Source organism: Zootoca vivipara, chromosome 14 (genome assembly GCF_965207765.1).
Source record: "Zootoca vivipara chromosome 14, rZooViv2.hap1.1, whole genome shotgun sequence".
Classification (NCBI taxonomy): Eukaryota; Metazoa; Chordata; class Lepidosauria; order Squamata; family Lacertidae; genus Zootoca; species Zootoca vivipara.
The window spans coordinates 2,594,174-2,619,467 of record NC_142597.1 but is presented as its reverse complement, the minus strand read 5'-3'; the positions used below and the strand labels follow the sequence as shown (position 1 = coordinate 2,619,467).

The 25,294-nt window shown below is 46.0% G+C and overlaps 1 protein-coding gene across 3 annotated transcripts in view; it reads right to left on the bottom strand.

Moving 5' to 3' along the window:
- The window catches only part of BMP1 (bone morphogenetic protein 1), a 132,500-nt gene that overhangs the window by 10,013 nt on the left and 97,193 nt on the right, over positions 1-25,294 (bottom strand). For all 3 annotated transcript variants that reach the window (XM_035138994.3, XM_035138993.3, XM_088657724.1), the window contains 8 exons: positions 23,215-23,330; positions 21,069-21,171; positions 18,982-19,098; positions 17,870-18,015; positions 16,330-16,525; positions 15,386-15,511; positions 14,540-14,700; positions 13,366-13,546 (listed from right to left, as the gene is read on the bottom strand). In XM_035138994.3, the coding sequence (XP_034994885.1) occupies positions 13,366-13,546; positions 14,540-14,700; positions 15,386-15,511; positions 16,330-16,525; positions 17,870-18,015; positions 18,982-19,098; positions 21,069-21,171; positions 23,215-23,330 (1,146 nt within the window). The remainder of the gene's footprint in view (positions 1-13,365; positions 13,547-14,539; positions 14,701-15,385; positions 15,512-16,329; positions 16,526-17,869; positions 18,016-18,981; positions 19,099-21,068; positions 21,172-23,214; positions 23,331-25,294) is intronic.

The following is a 25,294-nucleotide window of genomic DNA, read 5'->3' as shown; positions in this document are numbered from 1 at the left end:
ACAAAACAGATACAACAACAATGTAAGCAGAGCTGCAATATGCTAACATGTAATGGCCTCTGACTCCAAGGGCTGTTTGGATACCTGTTGACAAATATCACGGTTTTACAACTGCCTAATAATAATATTTTTATTATTTATACCCCACCCATCTGGCTGGGTTTCCCCAGCTACTCTGGGCGGCTTTCAACAGAACATTAAAAAAAGAATAAAACTTCGAACATTAAAAACTTCCCTAAACAGGGCTGCCTTCAGATGTCTTCTAAAAGTCGGATAGTTGTTTATTTCCTTGACATCTGATGGGAGGGCGTTCCATAGGGTGGGCGCCACCACCAAGAAGGCCCTCTGCCTTGTTCCCTGTAACCTCACTTCTCGCAGTGAGGGAACTGCCAGAAGGCCCCCGGTGCTGGACTTCAGTGTTCGGGCAGAACGATGGGGGTGGAGATGCACCTTCGGGTATACTGGGCCGAGGCCGTTTAAGGCTTTAAAGGTCAGCACCAACACTTTGAACTGTGCTCGGAAACGTACTGGGAGCCACTGTAGGTCTTTAAGGACTGGTATAATATGGTCTCAGCTGCTACTCCCAGTCATCAGTCTGGCAGCGCATTCTGGATTAGTTGTACAGTGGTACCTCCAGTTACAAATGCTTCAGGTTACAAACTCTGCTAACCTGGAAGAGTTACCTTGAATTGAGAACTTTGCCCCAGGATGACAACGGAAATTGTGTGCAGGCGGTGCAGCGGCAGCAAGAGGCCCCATTAGTGAAAGCACGCCTTTAGTTAAGAACAGTTTCAGATTAATAATGGACCTCTGGAATGAATTAAGTTTGTAACTAGAGGTACCACTGTAGTTTCCGGGTCACCTTCAAAGGTAGAGCACATTGCAGTAATCCAAGCGAGAGATAACTAGAGCATGCACCACTCTGGTGAGACAGTCTGCGGGCAGGTAGGGCTGGTAGACAGCTGCCCTGGACACAGAATTGACTTGCGCCTCCATGGACAGCTGTGAGTCCAAAATGACTCCCAGGCTGCGCACCTGGTCCTTCAGGGGCACAGTTACCCCATTGGTCCTAACCAATAGTGATGACCTGGTTAGTGGGGTAGAAGTGGCAGGATCATTAGGTGGGAGTGACCATGCTCTTCTGGAGTTTATTATACAGCGGAAAGGAGCAACCAAGCATACTAAGACTCAAATTCTAGACTTTAAGAAAGCAGACTTCAGAAAACTTAGGGAAACGCTGGGTGAAATCCCATGGACAGAAATACTAAAAGGGAAGGGAGTTCATGATGGTTGGGAGTTTGTTAAAAGGGAGATATTAAAAGCACAACTTCAGGCAATATCAATGAGACAGAAACATGGAAGGTGCCTAAAGAAGCCAGGGTGGCTATCTAAAGAACTTTTAACTGAGTTAAGATTTAAAAGGGATATGTACCAAAAATGCAAAAAGGGGGAAACCACCAGAGAGGAATTCAAACAAACAGCCAGCACGTGTAGAGACAAAGTCAGAAAAGCTAAAGCACAGAATGAACTCAGGCTTGCTAGAGAGGTTAAAATCAACAAAAAGGGCTTTTATGCGTATGTCCGTAGCAAAAGGAAGAACAAAGAAACAGTGGGGTCAGTTAGAAGAGAAGATGGTGAAATGTGAACAGGGGACAGAGAAAGGGCAGAACTCCTCAATGCCTTCTTTGCCTCAGTCTTCTCCAAAAAAGAAAACAATGCCTGACCTGAAGAATATGGAGCAGATGATTCAACAGGGGAAACACAGCCCAGAATAAGTAAGGAGGTAGTATAAGAATACTTGGCTAATTTAGATGTATTCAAGTATCCAGGGCCAGATGAACTACATCCAAGAGTATTAAAAGAACTGGCAGAGGTGATTTCAGAACCACTGGCAGTAATCTTTGAGAATTCCTGGAGAACAGGCAAAGTCCCAGTAGACTGGAGGAGGGCAAATGTTGTCCCTATTTTCAAAAAGGGGGAAAGAGAGGACCCAAACAATTACCGCCCAGTCAGCCTGACATCAATTCCAGGAAAGATTCTAGAGCAGATCATTAAGCAAACGGTCTGTGAGCACCTAGAAAGGAACGCTGTGATCAATAAAAGTCAGCATGGGTTTCTGAAACATAGGTCATGTCAGACTAATCTGATCTTATTTTTTTGACAGAATTACAAGCCTCGTAGATGAAGGGAATGCTGTGGATATAGCCTATCTTGATTTCAGCAAGGCCTTTGACAAGGTGCCCCATGATATTCTTGTAAAGAAGCTGGTAAAATGCGGGCTAGACAATGCTACCATTCAGTGGATTTGTGACTGGCTGACTGACCGAACCCAAAGGGTGCTCATCAATGGCTCCTCCTCATCCTGGAGAGTAGTGACTAGTGGCCTGCCACAGGGTTCTGTCTTGGGCCCAGTCTTATTCAACATCTTCATCAATGACTTGGATGATGGGCTTGAGGGCATCCTGATCAAGTTTGCAGATGACACCAAATTGGGAGGGGTGGCTAATACCCCACAGGACAGGATCACACTTCAGAATGACCTTAACAGATCAGAGAACTGGGCCAAAGCAAACAAGGTGAATTTTAACAAGGAGAAATGTAAAGTACTACACTTGGGGGGGGGAATGAAATGGGTGACACCTGGCTTGAGAGCAGTACATGTGAAAAGGATCTAGGAGTCCTGGTAGACCACAAACTTGACATGAGTCAACAGTATGATGCAGCAGCTAAAAAAGCCAATGCAATTCTGGGCTGCATCAATAGGAGTATAGCATCTAGATCAAGGGAAGTAATAGTACCACTGTATTCTGCTCTGGTCAGACCTCACCTGGAGTACTGTGTCCAGTTCTTGGCACCACAGTTCAAGAAGGATACTGACAAACTGGAACGTGTCCAGAAGAGGGCAACCAAAATGGTCAAAGGCCTGGAAATGATGCCTTATGAGGAACGGCTTAGGGAGCTGGATATGTTTAGCCTGGAGAAGAGACGGTTAAGGGGTGATATGATAGCCACGTTCAAATATATAAAAGGATGCCATATAGAGGAGGGAGAATGGTTGTTTTCTGCTGCTCCAGGGAAGCGGACACAGAGCAATGGATTCAAACTACAAGAAAGAAGCTTCCACCTAAACATTAGGAAGAACTTCCTGACAGTAAGAGCTGTTCGACAGTGGAATTTGCGGCCAAGAAGTGTGGTGGAGTCTCCTTCTTTGGAGGTCTTTAAGCAGAGGCTTGATAACCATCTGTCAAGAATGCTTTGATGGTGTTTCCTGCTTGGCAGGGGGTTGGACTGGATGGCCCTTGTGTCTCTTCCAACTCTGATTCTATGATTCAAGATCAGGGAGTCCCCACACCCACCCGTCCCCTGTCCCCCAGAAACAGCACTTCTGTCTTGCCAGGATTCAACCTCAATCTGTCAGCCACTATCCATTGTCCATCCTCCAAATATTCTTCCTGGTTGGAATAGGCACTTAAAGAGGGATGTTACCTGAATGCTGAATTTGGGGCCAGCGTATTAACAAGACTTCCTTTTGAATCATCAGAGAAGCACCAGGTACCTGCAGCACTTCCAACTGCCCACGTATTCCTTGGTTGGCAGAAGCACCCTAGGATTGCTTTCCTACCGTCTGCCATCCCTCTGGTGATCTTGTCCTCTTGCTGCTGTGTGTGCTTTAAGGCAGAGGGATTCATTCTCATGCTAACCAGGCCTTGGGTTAGATAGTCCTCAGGGTCCTTCTGACACTACAGTTCTAGGATTCTACAATTGCTCAAGTGGACTCCGCAATTTTTCTGCTGCCTACACTTTATTTGTCTCCAGACACAACCCACTGTGCTGAGAAGGGTAATTTTCCCCACAAGAAGGGCATGCGCACAAATGTGTATTTGCTAGAGGAGCTGAAACACCAACTAGTTTTTCTGCATTCCCTACATGGGAATACACCAGGGTCCTAGAGGGGAATATTAAAAAGGGTTCTAGGGAGCTATTCTTCAGTTACTTTATGTTGTTTGAGCTACATCACTAGGACAAGTGACAAATAATGGGGCTTGAGACAGTTTTGGAAAAGGAGTCCAACGGAGGTTTCATCCTGCTGCTAGGCACCTGAAGATGTGCTACTGTGACCTGTGAGAAGAGACAGAAGGGCAGGAATTGGTTTATAGCTTTGCAAGTCTTTGTAGAAGCAAGATCAAATGTACTTCCTTATTTACATTTTCTGCACATTCAGCATAAATATTTGTTGTCAAGGTGGCTAACAATCTATATACCGGTACCGTATATAAAAATGTAAATGGTCCATGTTTGGGACTTTCCACTTTTCTCGGAAACCGCCCGACCGATTGCGTTCAAATTTGGACACAGCATCCAGTACCAATACACGAGTGCCAACACAACCTTAGATTCCACACGTGCCAAACCTTTGGGCAGGTAAAAATGGAATTTTCTCCCCCCCAAAAAACACATAGCGCCCTCCAGTGGACGTCAAAGGAACATACATCTCACCTGGTGCCATTGGCTGCATACTATCAGTGACATCACAACAGAACATTCCAACCAACTGAATATGGGACCTTTAACAGAAAACAACACTAATGCAGGGGAACCGGCCAGGACAGCTAGTTATAGATAAAATATAGTGCAAGGCAGGGGTGCCATGTATAGGGGGTGCAAGGGGCTTCAGTCCCCTCAATATTTTGAGGCAGGGGGCCCAACCCCACCAATATTGAGGGGGGCTGACATCCCCCCTGCCACCGCCTCCAGGTGCCCCCCATGCATCCTGCCCCTCCTGGCACAATCAGTGGGGAGAAGGAGGCCCAGCGTGCGAGCACGTGTCATGTGAAGGCAGGCAGGCAGGCAGGCAGGCAGGAAGCAGCAGCCCTGGAGCCCTTGCCTGGGCTGTTGCCGCCTGCTTGCCTGCCTTCCCCAAGCCAAGTGAGCAAGCGCCGCCGCCGCCAGTCCCCCAGAGCCCATAGGAACGCTTTGATTAAGTTCCAGTGCATTCCTATGGGAAACCGCGACTCGCAAAACGAATTCTTTGTAGGACGAATTGACTCCTGGAACGAATTAAATTTGTCTTGCGAGGCACCACTGTAGTTGGAAGAGGTATAAACCTAGAGCAGGGGTGTCAAACTCAAATTCATCGGGGGCCGCATCAGCAGTTTGGTCACCCTCAAAGGGCCGGTAGTATCTGTAGGACTATGTGTCCACTCTTTATTATCATAAATTATTGTCACTGCATTCAGTTATTACTGTTTTTTGTAATAATGTAAGTAATAACTAACATAGTCAGAATAATGGCAAGTAGATATTCAAATGTACAATTATTGTACAATTTATTGAAAAATGATTTTTGGTAACTGCACTGGGTGGTGGAGGCTCACTAGGGTTTCACGCAGGACCTTTGCAGAGCTACTAGTACCTGGAGATGCTGGGGTCCTTCTGCATGCAGGACAGATGTTCTGCCAGTGAGCCACCACCCTGACTGGCTGAGGTTGACTCACTGGAGCTGTTCTCCTGGTTCCAGGGTTTAAGGGCCAGAAGTATAAAGCAGCATCCTACCGTGTTTTCCCTTTTTTAAGACACCGTCTTATAACTTTTTTCCTCAAAAAAACACAGGGTGGCTTATTTTCGGTGGGTGTCTTTTTATTATTATTACTGCAGGTGGTTCCAGCAGCATGCGCAGAGGTTCATCTGGACCTGAGTCTTTTTTTCTTCTTTTTGGTACCAGGTGAAAACGTTGTATTACCCCAGACTTTTTAGATGTGGTTTTATGACCATGTTACTGCTGATTTTTTTTTAAAAAAATGTGTTCTTTAAAGTTGGTTTGAATGAGGCTTGGGGTGCTATGCGTGCGCTGCTGGGTGTCAACCCAAGCCCCTGGGAGCCGGCAGGAGGAGGAGGAGGCTTGCTGGGACATCACCCAGCAGCGCGCGCAGAGCACCCCGAAGCCTCAGGAAGCCGGCAGGAGGAGGAGGAGGCTTGCTGGGTCATTACCCAGCAGCGCGCGCAGAGCACCCCTAGCCTCCGGCAGCCAGCAGCAGCAACGCTCCCAGAGACTCAGGGCGCTCTGCGCACGCTGCTGGGTGACGACCCAGCAAGCCTCCTCCTCCTACTGCCGGCTCCCAGAGGCTTGGGTCGGCACCCAGCAGCGTGCGCAGAGCGCCCCGAGTCTCTGGGAGCGTTGCTGCTGCTGGCTGCACTTTGAATCCTCCTGCTCCTCCACGCGGCGCTGCTGGGTGCTTTGTCTGTGCTTCAGCAGCAGAAGCAGCCGTTTCCAGGCGCCGAGCCATGGCAGGAGGAGGAGGATTCAAAGTGCTACAGAGCACTGCTGCATCGCAGAGGCTCGGGACTCTCCGTGCGGTGCTGCTGGGCGCTGACCTGGCAAGCTACCTCCTTCTGCTGTGGCTCGGGGTGCTCCATGCAGCACTGCTCCAGCCGCCTTTCTACCCCCCCCCCCCAGGCCCCAGCTGTTTGTCGGCGCTTTGTCGGCGCGGCGCTTCAGCAGCAAGGTCCCGCTGCTGGGTCCTGCTGGCTGGGGCGCTCGGCGGGCCACATGACGAGGTCTGGCGGGCCGGATTTGGCCCCCGGGCCTTGTGTTTGACACCCATGACCTAGAGAATCTTAAAATGTATATTTTAACATGAAATCAAAAGTTAACCAATAGATATATCTGGGGTTTGTTGAGCTTAAATGATGGTTCTGATCTAATGTTAAAAAGCTGTCTATATATTTAAATATGTATACTGATGTACTTATATGATATATGAACGTGATTTTGTGTAATTTTCTTTATGATTATTACAAGCAGGCAAGCAAATAAATAAATAAATAAATAAAGGCAGAGGCAAAAACTGCAAAATGAAAATCAGCAGCTAAAACTGTAGCAGGTTTTGAGTGTTATTGATTTCCCATGTAGTTTCTGCTGCTGGCATTTACTTTTCTGCTTAAAGATCCATCTTTTATCCCAAACTGAGAAATGGAGCTGTATTTAATCTATTATTGTCCCTCTGTCTCCTCTCTTTCTTTTGTGACGGTTCCACACAAGTGGCTTTAACTAGTTCTTGATTCAATCCGGTTTGTCATGTGACTACAAACCTACATTACCCAGAATGCTCAGCTGCCTTGCATATGCCTCTCCTCTGCTTTGTCTTCTGCCTGAACAATGGCCAACCCCAACAGAATTTTAAGTATCACATATAAAAAGAGTTGTTGTTTTCTTGCTCTCTCCTGCCTCTCACCTCTCCCTCTCTCTTTTCTTTCTAAAAAAGCAAACACAGAACATGCTGACTGTTCCCCTTGCACCACCTGAGTGTGCCCTGGTTGTGTGTTATGAATGACCCACCAGCTGAAAGTCAAAGCTGCAAGCAACAGGCCCTGTGGACCCAGGGATCCAGACAGCACCTAGCAGAGTGCAGCTCTGGTGGTTTTCAAATCATAGGCTTAAAGAAATCAACTCTCTTCCTTCATGCAGAGAACTATTGCAGAGCTCACCCAACATACCGTAGTAAGTGATAATAAGAATAAGAATAAAAAATAAGTATGACTATTATATTTTATATTGGAGTGATACCTTTTAGGTTTAACTTTGCAAGCTTTCGAGCTACACAGAACCTGTGAGGCAGGAAAAGGCTGATGTTCACTGATGGCTTTTGTTATCTTCAAAAGGTATTGCTCAGCTGTAACAGCACTTCAACAAACAAAGTCTCTGTGTTACTTGCACTCCTGATCTAGTGGCATAATGCACATCCAGAGCAATACTAGGAAGACAAGGATGCCCCTTTGACGTGGCTTTGCACAACTTTCTCGTTACCCATTTTCTGCCTTACTGGAGTCTGCAAAATGGGGTGCAGCTTGTGGAGACTGCTGTCCATCAAGCAATGGCTTTTCGCAACTGCTTTGCCCCGCCCTCCAGCCTGAGGAGCCTTTCCCAGACCACGACTTGCAGAACAGCAGAAGCAGCTAGGGAGAGAGAAGAGGAGCTCAGGGATATTTTGTAAAAAATAATTCTCTCAGTTGTGTGTCCTTGTTTCTCAATTTGATCCTCTTGCATGGTGTTGTATGTTTTGTGGTATTTTATGCATTGTGACTTGACATTATTTTTTATTGATTAGTAATTCTTTATTGTAACTGAGAAGTGTAACCTGTTTAATTCTTATTTGCTGATTATACTGTTTACTACTGCATTTTAATGGATTAATGCTTTGCCCCAATATTAATGAATATTGCTTTATTTTATATGTTGTTTATTTTAAAGTTATTGTGACTTTTTTTGCATTGGGTCAGATTGTTACTAGGTGTGTGAACGTTGCTGTCTATTTTTTGTTTCTTCAGCTTGTGAATAGTACTGGAGTAAGGCAGTATACAAATTTAAATTGAAATGAAAAAAATGACCGAATGTCTGTGGGAACCGAGTAGTGAGGATACAGATATGCTCTAAGCACAGTGCCCAGCAGGGAGCTGGTAATCCAATATTTATGTTCAACAAGGTTCCAGACGAATTCTGAGATATACCTGCTGCACTGAACTCAGTGTGGTTCTCACTTCTCACTTCTCAGTTCAGGCTACTTCCCAGGGTTGTTGTAAAGCTAAACATTGCTTTGAGCTCCTTGGCAGAAAACAAAAGCCGCAACTTAACAATAGTTAATGATGTTCCCTGGTGTTCTGGTGATGAGCTGGCAGTACTGTGACACACAATCTGATGAGAACAGAATAAAATCTGTATTTGTAACCAGTTTTGCTTCCTCTAGACAATCTGCATGGCCAGATTGTTCTGATTGGGATCACTCTGAAGGCATGATGGCAGAGGCCTGGTGGGCAAAGGTTTCCCAGGACTACTTTATAGTTGTGATTTCTGCTTTAGAATTCAGTGCTACTTGGAAGCTTGCACATTCTTTTACTAGCAGATCTTGAGTCAGTAACAAATACCTCCAACATTCATTTTGTGTTTCATTTGCAAAGCCTATTAGGGACATGGTAGTACATAGATTAAGAAGCTAAAAACATTCATCTTAACAGTGTCAAAAGTTCCTATAGATAAACAGTCAATAAGGCCTCTGCTCAGGTGAGTTCCCTTGAACCATAAGGAAGAGGAAGATAACAAGGTACTCACCCTGCTGCCTCTGAGGTCTTGTTGGCTGGGTTTTATTCTGGGATGGTGCCTGGCTTCTTGATTGCTGGGTGACTCCTGGATACCTTACATGCCTTGCTTTTGTTTTTTTAAAAGTAATTCAAACATACCACACCCAAAAACCCACTCAAAGGATTTTTGATCTAGTTGAATGTTCTCCAGCTGACAGCACAAGAGCACCCTTCACAAACAAAGTGGCCAAGCCATCTTCTTTAGAAGCTAGGCTCATCTGCCGCCATATGTGGAGGCTGTAGAAGTCATTGGCTTTCACCTGACTTTTATAGATGGAGAGTTGGAATGAGACCATTTCCCACCACACATCTCCACCTGACATTTGGTAAACTTCCTTTTATCATTTGGGAGGTACAAAGAAGCCAAATGGTTACATACACTCTGTGCTAAATTGCCACTTGGTAAATGTTTGTGTGGCTCTACCCAGATTTAGGGAATAGCACATGCATGCACATGCTTAAGCCTATCTTACTTCACACATGACTTAAAGAATACTCAGACAGTACATCCGACTTTTGTTATAGAGACAAGCAGAGTCTTGAAAAAGGTTGCTCCCCAGAATCAAATCCTTTGCAGCAAATAACCAAGTACCAATGTACTGGCATAATGATGCAAAAACAAACCCTTCAGAATCAACGACCCTCAAGGGTTTCCCCTCCAGCAGCAACGGGTATCACAGAAGAACAAAAGCTGCAGATATCCTCAAAGGTTTATTCAGGAATTTAACAATAATAATTTAATAGGGTATCTTAAACTGATGAAGTTATTGCCTAGACTTTGATCCCACCCAAGGGCTCTGCTTAATGCACATCAGGTGATGTGGAGAGGCCTTATAGCAAGCGAGGTTCCTTGGAGCCCTGACTGGGAGCATCTCTCCAAAGCCTTGGGCAGAAATCACTCAGAGCCCTGCTAGCTGAGACCTGGTTGGCCAAAGACTCCAGAAACTGAACCCGGGACTTCCTGCATGCAAAACAGGTCGTCTACCATGGGGGGGGGGAGTGCCTTTGGTCCATCAGCATACATAACGGCCTTGAATAAGCCGTTGAGAGTTCTGTGGCTTTTGTTTCCCTGCCATCTCTTTTCTGTGACATTGCTGAAACTTTTGCTGATTATGCCAGCTGGGGCGGCCTGCTTTTGAAAGTGTCAAGATAAAAGTTGCTCAGAAACCAAAGATTATTTTGTTGCACTAACATGAAAGTAACAAGACAACATGGAACACAAGACGACATAAGCAGGTAATGGTTTCCCAACATCCTCTGGCTTCTCTGAGACCCTTGGAAGTACAGCAGTGGTCCGGCTACATTCTCCTCTAGAATCTCCCTGTGTATTTTTTGGGGGGGGGGTCTTGCCCCATCTTATATGCTGCATACATCAGACAGATAATTCCCGCAAGAAAACAAACAATTTTCAGGATGGATTGACAACAAGGCCTAACTAGTCCAGAAAAGGGGGTGGCGGCTCCCCACTGCCTATCCTATATCAGGGTTTGTCAAAGCAAGTGGAGAAATAGAGAAGTTGCCATCAAGCAGAGCAAAAGCCACGTTGCCTTGGGATGTGGTCAGAAGAGGGGCGTGCAACCCCACAGCCAAGTGTGTCATAGCTGAGAGTGGAGTTGGTAAAGGGATACATCACGAGGTCAAGCAGAGCACACAGACAGCATAGTACAGGCAGGAAAAGCAGTGAACTTGCAGAGTTCATACCCCTGGTGAGTGTTAAAAATAGAAAAGAACAATGCTAGGGGATGCAGTCCCTTAAAGAAGGCAAGTTGGCTCAATGGGGAAATGGAAAGCTCTGTCTGTCATTCAAGAAATGGCCAGCTTTGGATTTGGCTCCAAGTCAATGCTGAAATGAAGGGCAGCATTTAGGTCAGGTCTTCCCATTGCGGAATTTGTGCCTTCTAGGGATCAGGAGAGTACAAGCTGGAGAAGGCACCAGGTGGAACCCAAAGGAATGTGGCGGATAAAGGGCTTATCCACACTTCTCCTTGGCACCCAGCTGGAGCAAACGGCAGCTCAGGTGTTTGCTCTGATTTAGAACTAAAGAGCAGCTTTTCCCTGGGAAAGGAGCAGGTGAAGGGGAAAACTGCTTGGACCCGAGCTTTCTCAGCATTGGACAAGTGGAAGACACCCAAGCAGTTCCTGGCTTTGTGGGATGTGCGCAGCAAGGGAAGCCAACTGGGTTTACAGTGAGAAATGGTGCTAGGATGATCCCAAGGGGACCGAAGAAGGGCTTGGCCACAAACCATGACAAAGCTGTGATCGAGAGAGGCTTAGCCTTGATTGCAGGTGCAGCAGAAACCAGCTCTTTCCCCTGCATGCATATTTAAGAAGTATATAAAATCAGGTAGAACCATATCGGCTTCTGTGAGGTTAGGGCAGCCTCTGCATCTGGCAAAGCTTCTTGCTGGCTGCACTTCTCTCTCACACACTTCATAGGAATGCAGTTGCACTGGGTTGTATTCAGTGCTAGTCCTGCTCAGCACAGACCCATGGAAGTTAATGGACATGACTAACTTAGATTAATTAATCGCAATGGGTCTGCTCTGAGCAGAATGAGCGCTGGATATGGTCCTGTCGCACTTATCTCAAAGTCACTCTGTTCAGGATAAGGATACTGAACTCGCATCTGACTGTTTCCATTTTACAAAAGACTGGCATCATGCATGTCTCACATGCCCTTATACTCACATCCCTAGAATCAGATTTTAAATTAGGAATAGGGAAAGTCTGATCCAGCTCTGAAGCCCTGGTGGAATCCATAGGGGCAGTTGCCCCTATGAAATCTATGGGAATTTTAAAAAGCTCAGCTGAGCACAACTGTAGCTACTGCTTGCCTCTCCCATTAACTAGCAACTCAGATGGCTAACAAGGATGGCTCACGATAAATGCTTAGATAGGGAAACAGATGCCTAAATTATGTCATCTGAAGTGGCTCTTTAATCTGATGTAATTAAGGGCACATCAGATAGCCAGAACTCAATTTTAGCAAAAACAATGCAATTTAATTCACTCCAAATAAGAAAACATATTTGAAGAATAGCTGTCAGAAGCACCAGACTGACAACAAAGCAACTATCACCAATAAATCTCTCCCTCACCACTAATTCTTCTTCAAGGCAGTGTTTTCCTCAAAACACTCTGCCAGAGTTTGTCAGCCATAAAGTCCTGCAAATGGCTTGGTTTCTATACCTGACAAATGCATTGTTTGAGAAGCAGAATATCCTAAATGTCCTTGCTAGTTGCAGACTGAATAAAAGGGAGCAAAATTCAGCAGTGGTACAAGTATCATGAGACAATTAGGGCTTTTTGAACCAAATTCCATTTTGGAGGCTACATCTGTTTCAAGAGAATTTTTATTAAATACCAGCATAAAAGACAGTATCTGAGTTAAGGGGACTTTTAAAAGGGTTGCACTTGGCAGTATCAGCCCTGGGAATTACAATGTATTCCCTCAACGTCTCCCCCCCCCCTGGCAACTCTGCTCTTTCCCTGCTTTATAATTTAACCACTTTGCAAGGGCTTTCACAGATAAAGGCAGCAAATGGTGTTATTTAATACACATTGGCTCAGTCTTTGCAGCAATATATGATGTCAATGGGCCATCAATAGGATTGAGGCTGAGGCTAATTGTGTTCAGGCCAAGACAAAAACCACATTTTCACACACATGAGAGAACGACTGGATGGGCTACTGGGAGTATAGCAGTCATGGTATTCTGATGGACAACTTACTGGGTATGTTAACTCCCTCTGGAAGTATACACACAAAGAAGAGGAACAGCACCGTTTGGCCATGTTTACACAGTGCCCAAGAGAGAAGGAAAAAAGGAATCAGGATGGTTAGGCAAGACTCATGTTTGTGTGCCTGAAAAGAAGCGGAATACCTCACTGTGTAGACAGAATACTTTGCTGGTTTAAAATACAGATTTCTGAAGTGTGGAGTTCTTAAGGGACTCAGTATGCATTGGGGGCAGGTCATCATATGGAGCATTAAGTCTCCTAGGACTCGGTTCAAGAGTGGGGGTGAATTCCTTCCCCATGCCTTCTTCCAGTGGGGTCTGCCAACAGAGCTAAGTGCAGAGCAATCCTTTAAAGAACCCCAGAGTGCTCCTGTTGGGAGAGATCAGGGACTGCATCCTCTAAGCACAGGTAAGTGTATAAAAGGGATTAGTTGCTGGAATGAGGGGAAGGAGCCAAAAGATATCCATGCCTTTGGTGCACCAAGCGGCTCTACCTGAGAAGAAATGAGCTTTGAAACCCTTCTTGGAGACAGTGTTGTCAGACTTGAACTCAATGCGCATGTTGTTGTACTGGGAGGTGATCACATCAGGCTTTTCCGCCCCACAAAACTTGCCGTGTAGTTTGGCCTCAGAGGTGAGGCCGCTGCGCACTTCTACAAAGTCATACTTGCAGACCTGCGGGAAAGGCAGAAACAGGTGAAGGTGGGCAAGAGGCCAGAAGAGAAAGTCTGTGGATCTTCTATGCAGCCCACAGTATTGTGATGCCTGTGGTTAAAATATGCTCCCTCCAGCCCCAAGCACAGAAAGACAGCCTTTGATTTCCATGCACCATGTTCCCTTGGTATAGGGATGTTTTACATTGTTTAGGGTTGGAAGGATGAGAAGGGCTCCCCCCCCCTTGTGCACTTATATCTGTAAAGAACAAAAGGACACTACAATGTTTTCTTAATAAGAATCTAAGACCCCTGGCTGCATCAGACTGAAAGCCCATCCGGGTCAGCATCCTGTTTTCCATTGTTAGCTAGATTCTTCTAGGAAGCTCACAAACAGAGCATGAGGACAGCAGACCTTCCATGTGATTGCACCTCCGGTAGTTGACATTCTGTGTTTGCTTTCTCTGAACAAGGAGGTTCACGTAATCTTTAATCGATTATTTTATTCTTCTGTTGGAAGCTACCCAGAGTGGCTGGGGAAACTCAGCCAGATGGGCGGGGTATAAATAAATAAATAAATAAATAAATAAATAAATTATTATTATTATTATTATTATTACGTAATCAGTTTCACTGGATGACCCTGAGTTCTACTATTAGGGGAGAGGGAGAAATGTTTCTCTCTATCCACATCCTGCCCTTCCCCCTCCACCCCTGCCACTCATTCCTTCTCAATACCTCCCCATAAATACTAACTCAGGTAGCACAACCTTCATACAGGTACCAACTGCAGCAGGGATCAGGGCCTTTGGGGTGGCTGCTCCAAGGTTGCGTAATAATTTTCCTCGGGGGGTGTTAGAATACACCTCATCTCTGACCCTCAGAAATTGGTGTAGAGGCCTAGAAGCTCTTCACTTCCAATCCCAGGTGATGCAAGGTAGCTGGATACACTCCTAAGGGGTGTGACACTCTAAAGTGTTAGTGAAGGAAGTTCTGCTTCAAGCCAAGCACTCACATCATTGCCCTCTGTCTCAAAGAAGTCAAACTGCAAGGATATACGGTATTGGGTGGGTGCCACCAGCTGCCAGATGCAGTTCTTGTTGGGCGGGTATTCCTTTGGCCATCCAGGGCTTGTGATGGAGCCATTCAGTTTGGTGAGGAATCCGCCACAGGCAGCTGCAGGACAGAAAACCCAACAGTCAATCATGGTGGGCATATGGCTCTCATATCCCAAGCTATCACCCCATGGGCACCATGTGGAACTCTCTTCTGCTACAAAGGGTGTGCAATCAACCTCCTGCCTTCATTGATTTGGGACCTATATATTTAAGGACTGCCTTCTTTCATATGGGCTCTTGTAATTCTTCAATTCAACGTCTAAGGCCTCCTCTAAATGCTATTCTAATATGAGGTTTGCAGGTCATCTGCTAGGAGCACAGCTCACTGGGTAGTAGCACCGACTATGTGAAATTCACTCCTTGCAGAGGTTATGCCAGTTCCCAACACTTTACTCCTTTAGGCACTTAGCTAAGGCCTGGCTGTTTCAGAAAATTGTTGGCCAACATGAATTATTTTTACACTTCCAGGTTACCAACACAATAAGGGCTAGTATCGCACTGCCAGTTGCTGCTGTTTGAGGCTATGATAAGGTAAGTGGTGGTGGTTGTTTTAATTCAGCCGTTACTTTGGCTGTTTGCATACTTGCAAGTATGTGCTTTGCTTTGGTTGTTTTATTGATTTTATGTTGTGAGCCACTTTCATGTTAAAGAGAAGCAGCGTATAAATCCTTCAATAAAATGATTTCTGCCATGCCCTCGTAGCGTCAACTAGGAAAAGGAGGTCCCGCTCCTCCAATACTCACCCTCACACCTGCGCTTGTCGGAGGCCAACTCATAGCCAGGGTCACAGGCGCACTTGTAGCTTCCCAGAGTGTTGACGCAGCGCTGCTCACAGCCTCCATTGTTGGGCCTGGAGCACTCGTCCACTTCTAGGGAGACAACAGCAGAGAAGTCCCAGGGTGCTGGGTGTCTATTTGGTGCCCACTTTGGGGTCAAAGAACCATAGAACTGTAGGGTTGGAGGGGACCTAGAGTGTCACCTAGTCCAGCCCCTGCAATGCCATCCCTCCATCTAATTCTGTTCCTCTGTTAAACTCCAGGAGGAGTTTCTACCTTGCTTCTTTTTCCTATCGTGCCCTCAAAGAAGTAGCTATCAAGACGAGAGAGAGAGACAGAGACTAAACTACCAGTCCTGCAAAGAAGAAAGGGAGGAAGATGAGAAGTCTTGGTAGGCTTTTGATTTAATATGGGATTTAAAAATGCTTTACATAAATACATACAAAAAAATATCCGTGGAGGCAGGAAAGAAAAAGCTTCTGGAAGTCTGAGGATGCTGCTTTCCTCAGCTCAGCAAAATACACATTTTCCTGTGCAAGGCCTGCCTCCTCATTGCCAGAACAGGAACACACCAACCACACGGAATGCCTTCCCAACAAAATGCAACCTGGTGCCCTTCAGATGTGGGGCTAATGCAAGTTGCACTCCAAAACATCCAGAAGGCACCAGGTTGGGGAAGGCTATGTAAGACGTCAGCTGCAGCATGTGAACGGGTGTGAATCTTTCAGGAGCACTTTGCTTTAAGATCAAGATCTCAGAACAAGCTGATCCTTTGGATCCAAATGAGCATCGTTATGTGCCCTTTATTCAGCTGGATAAGCACAGATGCTCAGCCCACAGAAATCTGCTCCCCATCCCACAGAAACCTGATGTACAACACCGTTGCTTCCTAGGGGAAGGACCGGGGGTACCTTTGAAGAAATTGACAGCAAAGCCAGCCTTGTTGATGGACCCATCGGACACAAACTTCATCCACAACTTGTTGGAGGTGCTCTTAATGTCATCGGGCTTATCGTAACCGCAGTACCTCCCTATCAGATTGCCTGTCTCTGTGTTACCATCCCGGATCTCCAGGTAGTCGTAAGCACAGCTATCATGGCGCTCAATCTGTGGGAATGAGGGGGAAATGCAGGATTAGGGAACATTTCATGCCGTCTTAGCCAGGATACACAGTGCATGGGGATGCCAGAGTTGACTCTTGCAGGTTGTCTCAGTCACGAGCGGTGGTGGTGGGCAGATCCACAAGTCCTCAAGAAATAACAACAGATTCCCAAACTCGGAAGGGACACTTGCTCTCCCCTCATGGTGCAAAGGTCCACTTCAAACAACCCACCTTGACAGCCTTACTCACTCTTCCACTGTCACTGGACCCTGTCTTACTCTATCTCTGCTACTCATTGGACTCAGCTATACAGCTGCAAATAAAATGCTTTAAGTGCATTATACAAATGTGACACTAGATGGCGATGGTGAGCTATGGGAAATTCAATATTTTCCCCCCAAACCTTTTTTTAATAAAGCATTTTCACAGCGTTTTTTATATGTGTGTAGATTCCACCACTGCCCATCCTTCCTGCCCTGCTCCCCCCTTCTCTCTGCTTGTCCAACCTAATGTAGATTTTAAGCCCTGAGGGAGCAGGCTGCCCTTCTCTTGTTCCATGTGCCTTGCATGCTGCTGCCATGAAGTAACAAGTAACAATAATGAGTAACTGTGAGTAAGTAAGTCGCTGGTGGGTGGAATGCCTAGGTTGCCATGTCTAGACCCAGAAAGGATAAGGATTCCATGATATGCTACTTTTATGTGTCTAGGGCATTTGAAAAATAAATAAATAGAGAAACAGTGAAACATGTGACCCATCCCACCTCGCAGTCTTGAGAGGTACAGTCCCATGTGCTTTTTGTGACTGTGTAAATAAGCTCTGAGTGGGCCCAAGCTGAGAATGAGACAGGAATGAGGTTTTGGTTTTCCAGATCCTAGCCTGTTGACTTGACTCATGTTGCTTTCAAATGTGGATGCAACTCAGGCACTGAGATCCTAGAAAAGGCTAAAGGCTGTAGCAGACATGGCATCAAAGCTGTCTTGGCACTTAACATGCACATAATTTTTAACAATGCAAATAGCAGGTGTGTGTGGGGGGGCACTGATTAAAGGGAACCATTTCATCAGAACCACAACAGTAGAAGACAGGGTGAAATTTCCTTTCCCTGCCTGCTGGCAACTATGATCATTATCACACATACACCCCAGCAGAAACGATCTGCATTTTAAAAAACATGCATATTAAACACACACACACACAGAGAGAGAGAGGGGGGGGAGAGAGAGTTATCCCCCCCCCTTTATGCCTGTCTTGTGGAATGGGAGAACTGCGTGTCCCTTTTAATGATACAATATAGCACTGGGAAGGCAACCCAGATGCTGGTAGTTGCTTGTGGCAATGCCTTTGGTACCTCAAATGACAGGAAAGAAAGCCCCACGTGGTATCCTTCAGAGACAGTAATCTTCCAAACACACAACTTATTGGGCCGGTAGTCATCAGGATAGTTGGGAGACTGGATGTGCCCATTGTCTTTCTTCACCTCTCCCCCACAGATGGCTGGAAGTAGAACATGAAAGTATGAGAAATGCACCCCATTTCTCTTTAAAGGGCACCTCTGGGAATGACACTCCAGAGCAAGAAGCTCACCACCAACTAATGCAGCCAAAGCCCACCTGGCTGCCTTTAATGCAGCAAAAGAAATTTCCCCTATGAATGCCACACAGAGACCAACAAAAAGCTGAGTTGGGAAGATGGACTGTGCAAGCTGCTTTCTTTGGTAGGTAGAAAACTTGACAGATTTATTTAAATCTGAGGTCCCCGATATGGGACACCTGGAACTGCACTTGGTCCCTGTTCCTCCTGATTTTTAAATCCAAACCTTAAAAAAGAGAGTAATGCAGCACTGGTTGGAAAGGAAAGTGTGGGCCTCCAGCCACCCAGCCTCTTCTCTCCCTTTCCCAGGCTGGCTGTTGGCCCCAGGATGGTCCAGAGGCATTTTTCATAGAAAGGGAAAGAGGCAGGGAGAGTGTTTTTGTCTAGCAACCTCCCACTGAAACTCACAAGAATGACCCAAGGGAGCCTCTTGCTGCCTGGTGGGTTTGGGGAACAGGGGGGCAATGCTAATTTTTTTGAGTTGTGCAGTCCTTTTGTTTATCGCTAAATCACAAAATATATCAAAATGGTTTACATTAAAAAGATAAAAAGCATACAATAAAAGCATAAAAGAAAACAATTTAAAAGCATAAAAGCTAAAAGCAAGCTGTTTGGGCTGTTTGTGCTTTGTCATTTAGGATATTTGTGTGTGTTTCTCTGAGCAACATCAGTTTTCCTTCTGTGAAATAGTCCCATGACACTTTCTCAGATTTCCAAACATGCTCCTAGGTTGTCTGTCACCTAGGAGAAATATCATATTCTGGATTCCAGGTTTTTTTCTAGCTCGTGCCTGGCTCTCTTCCCAAATTTAACCTCTACCCTTCCCTTCCCTCCCCTGACTCTGCCAAGTGGAAGAAGAGAATACAATACCTTCATATACAGCAAAGAATCCTTTTCCCACCCAGTTGCTGCTACTGCTGAATTCTATCCAGAGGCGGCTGTCCGTAGAGTAGATGGGCTCTGGTAGTTTATTCCCACAAAACCTACCTGGAGAAAAACCACAGGCTTCCTTGGGTATGTTGCTTGCACCTCTGTTGCCATACCATTTATTGTATACCCCTTATAAATTTTAATAATAATAATTTTATGATTTATATGCTGCCCATCTGACTGGGTTGCCCCAGCCACTCTGGGCAGCTTCCAACAAAATACTTAAAACACAATAAAAGATGAAGCATGTACATGCCACAAGGTGAATAGAGCAGGAAATAAAGAGATAATGTATGTCGACACATCAGAAATGGAAAAAGATCATTAAAGGAAGATTAGCTACCCAGCCCTAACCTCTATTCCCAACCCATTGCCAAATGTGTAAAATTCTTTGACAACTTGGATCTTGGAAGCAAAAGAAAAACAGGAAAAGTATAAAAGCTTATATGCACACACACACACACATGTACCGTATTCGCTCCATAAGACACACTTTTTTCCTCCTAAAAAGTAAGAGGAAATGTCTGTGCATCTTATGGGGCGAATGCGTGGTCCCTGGAGCTGAATTGCTCAGGGGCGAAAAGCAGGTGGTGCTTTTTTTTAAAAGAAAGAGCTAAAGGCTAACAAGAGGGAAAGAGAACCCACTCAGCAGCTGATTGCAAGAGATTGGGAGGGAGATAAGAGAAGTTAGCTCCCTTCCCAGCCCCAACCCCTTGCCCAGACCTCCATTGTTGTGTTTCCCCAGGACATGTGACTGGCTGATTAAATTATCTGTCTGGAAACTGCAGGAATGTCTCCCTTTCCTTTCCTTTCCTTTCCTTTCCTAAAGAAGCTGCAGAACTGTGAGTTGAACTCCATAAAAACAGTATTTTTTCCCCTTTGCAAGGTAAGCTGCACAACTGTGAGCTGATGCTCAAAAAACTGGAGCTTTTCCCCTTTGCAAAAGAAGTTGCACAACTTTGAGCTGATCTCCCAAAAAATTGGGCTTTTCCCCTTTGCAAGGTAAGCTGCACAACTGTGAGTTGACCCCCCCAAAAAAACCCAGGGCTTTCCCCCTCTCCTCCTCTAAAAATTAGGTGCATCTTTTGGTCAGGTGCGTCTTATGGAGCGAAAAATACGGTAACTTTAATTGCATAATTTATTGTGAACCTGAAATCGTACAAGAAAGGATTAAAGGGCTGGAAAACAGCGGAAATGCAGAAGAAAATGAATTCTAAAGGAGTCTTATATCTGCCCATAATAGAAACAGAGGTTTGGTTGTTAAAGTCATGCCAGTTTATAATGTAAATTAGACACACTTCTTTTGAACAGTTACAGGTAGGTAGCCGTGTTGGTCTGAAGTAGTCGAAACAAAATAAAAAAAATCCTTCCAGCAGCACCTTAGAGACCAACTAAGACCAATGACAAACTTAGTTGGTCTCTAAGGTGCTGCTGGAAGGAATTTTTTTTATTTTGTTTCTGGTGAACAGTTACACCACTGGGCAGATTGCCCAGGAAAGGAACAGATTTTACATCAATGCTGTGATTAATAAACTAGCCAGTTTGCTCGCAGTAAGGCGCTTAGATCAAGATGAAGTTCCCTTCTAAATGACAAAGTGCAGCCACATCTGATATAAGGGCCTTTGCTGTGAGCAAACTGGCTAGTTTATTAATCACAGACCACCAACACATATCTGCCTCCATCATTTTAAAATAGTCTGCCCAAACTACAGTTCCTGTAACCAGGTTGTCCTTTACAGCAGAGTAAAACTGCTCTCAGGTAAAGAAGGAACAAAGTGCAGTGCTTTTTATTCACCCTTGATTGAATTTAACACACTCTCCAAAGGGCCCTGGATATGGCCAGTGATGAATGAGCTGATAATGATTCTAAGGGAAGTACAATTACTCATCACAAGTGAGCATATTGGGTGCTACACAAGTATGGCAGTATCACAGGGAGAAAAGGAAACAGTTCAAAGATTTCGTGATTTGTTCCCCTGCTCCTGCCTGAGTGGAGTTTCTAATATTTATATATTCCCAATGGTTACCTCGCAGGCTTGCCTTCCTCCAGAATCCGTCTCTCACCTCCACGTAGTCATACCAGCACAGCCGACTTCGGTACACATCCATGGATGTGAAGTTCAGAATGATCTGAGGAGCAAGCAGAGATTACACCCTGAGTAAGAAGCGGGTACAAAACATTACTTCAAAATGTTCTGTAATTTTCTTCCTAGAAGACTAACTGTCTCTCTCTTTCTCTTTTAAAAACTGAGAGTCTGGGCCCTGGTGCAAAGGCTCCAATTGCACCACTGATGATAATCTGTCTTTGCCCCTGCCTGTTTGGGACTACATCTCTGCTTCCAGATTATTGGAGCTGGTGCTCAGCTCCCTCAGGTCCCAGAACTTAGTCCTTCTTAAACTCTGTCCCATTCCTTACCAAGTTAGGGCTGTCACCTCTTCATTTAGCAGAAATGTGTCATGCTGTATGTAATTCAGGCTGCTTTTAAAGTGCACAAGCAAGCGCCATTAAAAATGTGGCCATGCTGTGAGCAATACTGAAGAGGCCAACAGGTCATTGGCACTGGTTCAGATTTCACCTATTATTACTCTGGATCTGCACTTTTGAGATGCTTTTAGACCCCCCCAGAATAGCTCCAGAAGCACAAAAAACCCGACAACTTCAAGCTCTGACTGCTGAAATCATGTGTCCTTTTGCAACTGTGGAAAACAATTGCAGACAATGTTGATCCAAAGATAGCAGTCATTTAGGCTCATAAGTCTGGAAATGGCCCCAAATTTGTGCCTGAGTCCAGCTCACACTTTGCTTGACATGAAGTATCACTCTCTATTTCAAGTCATTGGAAACAGAGATAAACCTACAGCTTAAGAGAGCGGTATTAGAGACACGGATATTGTAAAGGTTAACAGATGATGGGAAAATTTTGTTATTGTCTGCAAACCTCACAAATAGCTGAGTAAACAAGAGAAAGAAATCGAGTTTCTATCTTTTTGTTTCCCTGCTCTGGTCCTGCAAATGCATCTTTGTAATACCATGAAAGGCCCCTCACAAAGCTGGAGTCTTCTCCTCATAGCATGCATCTGATAACTTTACTTTCCAGCAGCACAACATTCAAATGTCCTAGTTTTCACAACTAAGGGAAATGTTACTTCAGAAGCAGTGTTAAGATGGGGTCAAAGGAGGAAGACAGTGCACAAGAAGGGGAGAACAAGCCTTCACTCACACACCCAGATCAAACTTCAGTTGGCTGATCCCATCCTGCCTTCCTGTTGTGGGATGTGGATTCAAAGGATAAGAAAGCTCAGCCCCAGGGGCGTAGCAAGGCGCCGCGACACCCGGGGCGGCAAATTGCCACACCCCCGAGGGCGCGCCGTCGCTATGTAATGATGCATGCGTCACTACGTAGAGGGGGATCACGCCCCCCTCTAGCTAGCATGCGTGCGCACGCATCCCACTGCGCACGCGTGCTAGGTAGAGGGGGATCGTGCCCCCTCACAACTTCTGGCGCGGCAGCCCGCCGCACCAGTGGGCTAACTATCTGGAGCCTGGACGCTCCGTTTAGGCTCCATTTAGAAGTCGCGGGGGGGGGCGATCCCCTCTACGTTGTACGCATGTGCAGCGGGATGCTGTGCACGCATGTTAGGTAGAGGGGGATCGCCCCCCGCCTTCTAAACGGAGCCTAAATGGTCCAGGCTTAGGCGCTGATTGCGGGGCGGGGGCGCGGCCCCGAGTGCCACCCCCCCCTAGCAGGCACCCACGCAGCGATTTCAGCAGGCACGCCTGCAGCTTTTTTTTCTTTTCAGGCTGCTGTGCAGAGGTGAGGGGCGGGGGCGCGGCCCCAAGTGACACCCCCTCCAGGGCAGTACCTGGGGCGGACTGCCCCCCCGCCCCCGCCTCCTCTGCCCCTGCTCAGCCCACAACATGAGATTGGTAACGATCACTTCCATATATCCTAGCCCAGTGTTTCCGAACCTTGTGCCTCCAGCTGTTTTCGGACTACAATTCCCATCATTCCTGACCACTGGTCTTGCTAGCTAGGGATGATGGGAGCTGTAGTACAAAAACAGCTGGAGGCACAAGGTTGGGAAACACTGTCCTAGCCTCCATAATGGCAATGAGTTGAAACCAGGAGCGGGAGGGGCCAGGGGTTGTGAGATGGGTGGAGCGGCAGCTACCTTCTCCCCTGGGGTGACGGATATCCTCCAGATGCAGTGCATGTGTGCAGAGTACCCATTGGGAAACTCGGGGGAGGAGAAGTTCCCTTGACTGTCCTGCAGGGTTGCTCCACAAGCTGGAGGTGGCGGCCGGAAGGAGAGAAAAGAAAGCACATAATAAAGCGGTTAGAAAACAGCTGTAAACTTGCCCACCCAATGTTATCCCCTAAACAAACACCTTCAGCACAACCAGATGGCTCTTATTTCAGGGACTAGACATGCTGCTTCCATAGTCCAGGAGAGTGTTCTGCATACCCTGGAGGGGGGAAAGCACCCACCCTTTTCTGGGATACTTCCTATGCACCTGGTTTGCTCAGCACAGTGCTCAGCTGCAAGAATGGGGATGAGACACGAACATCTAGACATGACCATAAAATTAAGGTTGCATTTTTTCCCCTTCCCCTTTTCCCCAATCAAAATCCTCTGCCATGCTTAAACCATTTCTCCAAAAAGAAAAACATTATCCTGCAGCATGTGTATATTATGCAATTTAAGGACATGTTTGTTTTGCATAATTTCCTCTGCTAGTCATGGGAAAGAACAAAGAAGTGTACACGACACGGAAGCCATACTGCTGTAAATCCTGGTCATCACATCTCCCTCTGGATTCTAGATTTCTCCAGACACTGGGGACATATCTTTGAGCCTTAGGGACTAGCAGCTTGCTTTAAAAATAAAAAAGGAACAACATTGTTGAAGTCTATGTCGTGACCCATTTGAAGCTCCTGTGGAGGGGACCAGACTGCAGAATATAGCACTCACACTCCTGCTTTTTCTCCTAAGCAACTATACCCCACAGGATAAATTCCTGTTTTCCCTGCGAAATTGGCTCATTCCGGATAACCCCCCTTCTCTTTCCCCAAAGTATCTATAGCTTGTTCTGCAGCTGTGAAGGTAGCTATGGAAACCAAATCTTATGCCATGTTGCCACAGTGACGAAAGTTGGGGCCTTAGCGCAGGCAATCTAAACCTTTACAAGAGTTTTCATGTTCTCTCTTGTTGCTGCTCTCCCTCCTTCTGCAGCAAAGCACCAGGGGATCCTGGATCCTTTAAGAAACAAGGTCTCTCCCCCCCCCCTCATCCTTCCCTGCCACGCCAGCCTGCCAGAGCCATGTTCCTAGCCAGCTCTTAAAAACATCCAAATGACAGCGAAAGCTGGCCTGCCAAAGGGCAAAGACCCAGTGGCAGTGCCCGCAACTGGCCTCCTGCCCCCTTCTTCCATCCAGGCACGGGGCGAGGGGTCAATTCCCAACACTGCCACGTCACCCTTCCTCCAGGCAGTTCACTTGCCAGCTGGGACCATGACAAATCTCTTTGCTCAGTACCACCTGGACCCAGCCCAGCCCAGCCATCTGGAAGCCACATGCTCCTAGGCTTTGCTTAGGAGCTGATGGGGAGCTAAGATACCCATTCTCATGGGTACACCCAGAAGGTCTCAAAAAGGGGGAAGGAAACAGCCCTGGAGTAAAAGGCAAAATTGTTCATTGCACACCAAGAGCTTTCTTGCCTTTATGCCCCTGGGCGACACATACTTGGTTGAAAACAACATAATTAGTGGCAGCAAGATCCAGCAATTTTGAGAATCTTTATATTTATATATATATGAATGTGGGGCTAACTACATAGAACACACAAGACTAGCTCTGACACCCTTTATTCTCCTGTCTAGGGAGGTTGGAAACCAGAGAGGGCTGTTGTACATAGAAATTCAGCTGGCCAGGGAAGGTAGTGTTTCTGTGCCACGTGGAATTTATTCATTTGGGAGCCTCCTACTCTACTGCCTCCTATCTAGCCACCAAGGGAGACATAATCAATAAACCCATTAACAATATATCCAAATACAACACAACATCTACATTAAAAAACAAAACAAGAAGAGTAAAGAAACAGCAATAGGAACTGTAAATGTGACAGGAGCAATAGAAGGAATAAAACAGTAAATTCTTCCTTTTCCCCATGACAAGCGGGAGCAGTGAGGCTGAAGTCCTGTACACATGTACCTTACTTTAGATCAGTCACAGAATTCAAAGTAATTTTGGGA